General features: G+C 39.5%; 1 protein-coding gene across 2 annotated transcripts; it reads right to left on the bottom strand.

Annotated features, from left to right (window-relative positions):
- Positions 1–1,351: 1,351 nt before the first annotated feature.
- LOC115764317 lies at positions 1,352–4,220 on the bottom strand. Of its 2 annotated transcripts, XM_030707257.1 has the most exons (3): positions 3,866–4,220; positions 3,692–3,808; positions 1,352–3,511 (listed from the first exon to the last, which is right to left on the bottom strand). In XM_030707257.1, exons 1-3 carry the CDS (start codon positions 4,188–4,190, stop codon positions 1,767–1,769), a joined length of 2,187 nt encoding a protein of 728 aa, XP_030563117.1. In that variant the 5' UTR covers positions 4,191–4,220; the 3' UTR covers positions 1,352–1,766. The 2 variants fall into 2 exon arrangements, with proteins under 2 accessions (XP_030563117.1, XP_030563116.1); XM_030707256.1 differs by having other exon boundaries at positions 1,352–3,808.
- Positions 4,221–5,270: the final 1,050 nt, after the last annotated feature.

The raw sequence follows: 5,270 nt of genomic DNA, 5'->3' as shown, positions 1-5,270 counted from the left end.
TTTGTGCACCCGTGCACGGGCTATTATCCTATATTTTGATAAACATCAGCAAAGAAAATGTAAAATTTTGTTTTCCGTTTCACTTAAAAATTAATTCACAAATATATAAAAAATACATGTATAAAATACAAGTGGGAACATACTTTGCCAACCCACCATAAATAAAAACCTGGCTTAAGGTTATATAGGTAGCCGTTCAAATAGCGGCTAATCAATTTCAAGTTTTGTTTAAGGTTCTACAAGAAATTGTACAACGCATGTCCCACCGATACTTGTTTAAATCCACCAACAAGGGCGGAAAGTAGATGAAAATGAATTTATATCCATCCATACACAAAGATTTGAGCTAGCCTAGGTTAATATAAGGTTGTTCTTAAAACTAATGACTCTTAAAAATAGTTTGTTATTTGTTCAGTTTGCTTAAATGCAAGCTCATTTCTGAGTACAAATGCCAACCGACTCGGAAAACTTATCTATGCGAACTCACCTGCAATATATTGGCCGTGGATGATCGAGATAAGAATCATCGAATGCGAATTAACATGTTAATCAACCGAAGGGCGACCCGCGTAACGTTATCACAAAGGTTAAGGGTATTTTATTCTTTTTTTGACAAACAATAATAGGTATTGAGCCACTGTGCAGCACAAACGGAAACTTCAAAGCATAAGCAACAACACTAGAGCAGATAACAACAGAGAGCAGATAAAAGCCCAGACTGCAATTGGGAGTGAGGGAGAGCAATAGTTTGTTATCTATTTATAGATTACAACTGCACACAAGAACAGCAATAAGCATTGCCAAAGAGGAAAAGACAATAACAACAACAACAACTTTGTAGAGGCTTAGCAACAACAAGTGCTCAATGCGATTGGAATGCCAAGCAGAAAGCATAAAACACAAAACTAATTGCACAAATTAATAATAACCGTATTCATCTTACAGAACTTGAATGCACTCGCGAGAAAATCCGACAAGCATGCAGATAGATGCATACGTTTGTTTTTTTCTTTTGTTAATTTTGAATTCAACACCGACAATTTAAATGCAAATTAAAGGCAATGCGGAGCACAAAAGATTAAACACACGACTGATAAAATGCAAATTACAGACTGTGCGGAGCGAAGAACACGACTGCACACATGCGTACACAGAAACTGACACACTAGATGTGCTAGTGTGCAATAAATGAGAGCGCTATAATTATAGTGCTATAAATTATGGCAGGCAGCGTGCAGTCATAATTGAGTTCTTTTTTGGCAAGCGAGGTGGCAGTAACCGAATTATTATTTAAGATACGAAAATTATTATAAAAATAATAAAAATATAAACATAACTTGGCTATCTGCTGATATTTGAATTTGATAAGGAATGTGTACAATTTATGAAGTCTGCTACAAAGTCTTCATCAAAACCTGTGTACCCTTTTCGTCATTCACTTTCACTTGTTAAAGGGTATAAAAAGCAATCTTTCACACTTTGCTTTTAGTGAGTGAGTTGCATAATGTTTCACAGTAGTTTTCTTATTATCTTATTAGCTTGTTCCTTGTTCTCTTTGGCTTGCGTATAAAATGCAAACTTATCTCAGTTTTAATGCGATTGTAAACTGTTAACACTTCCATTCGAGCTTACATGTGCTATACTAATCGGGGTTAGTTGACTTATTTATACTCTTTCGTTTCGATTTATATTTTTTATATTTTTTGTTATGATGATGATCCAACAAAATAATGTAACATTTAAGCTTGTGCAAAGGCTTATGCCTTTTAGCGTGCCATCGTTTCGCTGCTTAATTTGGGCGAAAGCTTTACAACCCCATCGAATTCCACTTCGAGCACTGCGTCTGCCGGCGGCTCCTCGCCCATCCAATCTTTTTGTATCATGCAAACGTAGTTGTCGAATTCCTGCTGGGTAAGACTATGCTGGTAGGGATAGATGAGGCGTGCCTTGTGGTAGGGGCATTTCGGGTGATATATCCAACGACGCGGATAAACCAATTTCTGCTGAATTTCCTCGTCCGGATCAATGGGATCCGGTTCCATTTCATTTTGAAAGTGCAAGCTTATATATGTCATGGCATCGTAGAGCATTTGTGTCATTTCCGGATGCCTTTGAAACTCCTGCAGCACACGCTCTGTACTGCCAATCGGTTTAGTTTCGTCCGCAAGGCCCATGGCGCGAATTCTGAACAACATTGGCATCGGCATATATGCAAACCGCACACACCTCATGACCGTCTTCATGTGTTCCAGTCGGTTCTTCGATTTGCTTAGCCAACGAACAGCCGCAAAGAACACCTCAACCTCACAGTTGACGCCAATTGAGTCGCGTTTCAGCAAGCTTAACAGCTGATCGAGCTTCAAGTTAAGAAAATCCTCACTGCCCACCAGGGCCAAGAAATAGCCGCGTACACGGCTCAACATGATTTCCCGCACATCCTCCAGAGCTGGCATCTTTTCGGCCTCCAAGAACAAGCGGAAGGCAATCTTCTCACGCACATGCGTCTGGGAGAGCAGATCCCAGCAGTCGGACTCCAGTAGATCTATCTGCAAATGCCTAGATGCCTGCAGCACCTTGATGGCATCGTTGAGCAAAATTGGCGTCTGAAAGCGCAGCCATTTATAGATGAGCTCAAATGCCAATATGGGCACATCCTCCTCCCTGAATTGGAAATGCTCCTCATGCCAATCCCTATTGGCGAACCAAGGCGAATTAACCTTCAGCAAATTGGGTATACAATCGAAATGGCGGTCTCCAATCTTAATGCGCATGCTGGCGCCCAGATTCTCATTCACCATCTCCCGTATAAGCTGCTCGAGTGTCGGTCTCTTCGGCACATTCACAATATAATTGGGTTTCTTTTGGACATGCACAAAGGTGAAAAATGATCGCTGATTAACCGAGCAATCTGCCAAACCGTTCCCATACTCCTCATCTGTAAAATTTTTCCACATATCGCTCGCAGCACTTGAACTTGATTTGGAGTTCGTTCTTTCCGAATCGCTGTCATCATTTCTGACTGTTGCATCATCGCTTGAATATTTAGTGTATGTTCGGGCCGAGGACTTGGATATATCGTCACTGAACTCTTCACATAGTTCTTCAAGAAGGTCTTCGGTTACGTATTCGGTTACATAATCAGTTAGATGCTCCGCGGTGTCCCGATTTAGTTTGCAAAGTATAGCATTGATTATGCTATTAGCTAAGCTTTCGGTCAATTGTTCAGCTAAGGGCTCAATTAAGTCCCGAGATTTTTTTCCGGTTTTGCCTTTGGCATATTTTTGAATAAACTCATCAGTCAAATAGTCAATTGGTCTTCCGGTGAGAGCTCCACTTGAATCTTTCGTTTTACGCATCATTTTGAGACCGCTTAAATTTAAAATTGTATGTAAAATTTCATTATCAGAAATGAATCCCATTATAAAGTCGGTTATCTGTTCGGTTTTACTTTCAATGATAGCCCTCCTCGTATCTTTAACTACCGTCTCAATTATATCATCGGTTACATATTCTGTAATACATTTGATTAATCTTTCAGTTATGTTTCTAGTCGCAAATTGCGTCACTTTATCAGTTGCGCTAAGAATTATATCTTCAGCTACAAACGCTGTTATATATTCTATTAAATATATAACAGAGTGTTCAGTTTTATTTTCCCCAATTTTATCTTCATTATCATCGCCGGCATTACCTGCATTCTTAGTTATCAAATCATCTGGCATTCCAGTAAAATGCTCAGGTTCCTTTTTAATCATGCCTACATTCGAACTTCCGAGCACATTTTTAATAAGTTCATCTGTTTTACATTCTGTTATATTAGGCAATATTTTTTTAATTATATCATAACTTAAATTTACGAACATACCCTTAATATGATCGTCACTTTTACACGCAGTTCTTAATTCAATTCCTTCTTTAGCTCTTCTATTAGTTAGTTTTTCAATTACGCCTTCAATTAGATCGTCACCAACATATTCCATAACATATTCAACAAAATCTTCAGCTATTCCATCAGCTATATCACCATCATCATCATCAACATCAACGACATCCTCATAGTCAGCTGCATTTTTACATTCTGTTAGATCGTCTACTACAACTCCACCTACGTTTTCTCGTTCGTTTTCACTTGTTTTTTCACCTAACGCAGTGGATTGCGCCAAAGGTTTTTCTGCACCCGAACTGGACATATTTTATATATTTCCTTACTCTTCCGCACAACTTTTTGACTCGATAGGAAACACGAGACTGAATTGTTTTCTTTATTCCTTACAGTTGGAAACAGTCGATGTCTACCATGATTTGAAAAACATTTGTAGAAACAACGGGTAGCTGAAGAGTATCCGGTAGGTCTAGCGACTAAAATTTCAATAGAAGGGAAGATAGTTTTCTTAGCTCGGATGGTAACAAACGCCGACCAAGTTTACATTCCTTGGAAATGGAGTACCTTAACTAGAAACAAAAATGTATTTCGCAGTCGATCATTAAGTGCTTTCTCACGGTTCTTTTATACCCCGAACCCACTGAAATTAGTTAAAAAGCGAGTAATGGGTCGAGCAAATCTATGTAACAGGCAGAGGGAACTATCTTAGAAGACATATTATATATTTGTTTCTTCGATATCTCCGACCATTATTATATTATCGTTAAATACAGACTCTGCGACTTGGCTTTTTAAGCGGTAATTAAAGATTGTAAGAGCTGGATAGATGTGTAGATGGGTGTAGCGTGTCATATTCTGGCGCAGAAGAATCGGACTATAAGCAACGAAGTTAATCAAAAATGCATTTCCCACACATAAAGTGGGGTAGAGAGAGGGGTGCGTGCGTGTTTGTGGCGTCTGTTGTTGTATATGTATGTACAGGAAATATATTTGCAACAGCAAATCAGGGTATATCCTAGTCGATCACCCCCAACTAGAGTACACTTAGTTGTTTTTCTGTGCCGTCGTCGTCGCCTTTTGAATGTACTTTTTTGTCTGTTTCCCCTTTTTGTGTCAAGTTTGCCTGTTGCGCTGGCATCTCCGCCCCTCCCTCCGCCCCACTGGCTGTTGCTTTTGTTGTTGCTGCTGCTGCGGCTGCTGTCTTTTTACTTGGACTGCATTGTGCGGCTTCTTTTGTCTGGCGCATGTCTGGGGCGGCAACGGCAACCAAAACAATTGCATGGCTTTAATTAAAAAGTTAAATTTGTGCCACTGCCAGCCTATAAAACTTGCAAATAACAACAACAAGGCCTGGCGGAAGGGGATTTCAGCAGAATCTTTTGCAGTG

This window comes from Drosophila novamexicana, unplaced genomic scaffold (assembly GCF_003285875.2).
Source record: "Drosophila novamexicana strain 15010-1031.04,08,12 unplaced genomic scaffold, DnovRS2.1 tig00000820-arrow-pilon, whole genome shotgun sequence".
Lineage (NCBI taxonomy): Eukaryota > Metazoa > Arthropoda > Insecta > Diptera > Drosophilidae > Drosophila > Drosophila novamexicana.
Note: the sequence above shows the minus strand (reverse complement) of the source record. Positions and strands in the feature narration are given on the sequence as shown.

Bases quoted from the DNA above. Each gene is read 5' to 3' on its own strand.
- LOC115764317 (XM_030707256.1), bottom strand. From the start codon at position 4,190: ATGTCCAGTTCGGGTGCAGAAAAACCTTTGGCGCAATCCACTGCGTTA. The intron at 3,809-3,865 runs GTATGTTCGTAA...CTAATATAACAG, and splicing joins AAGTGACGATCATATTAAGG to AATGTAAAACAGATGAACTT.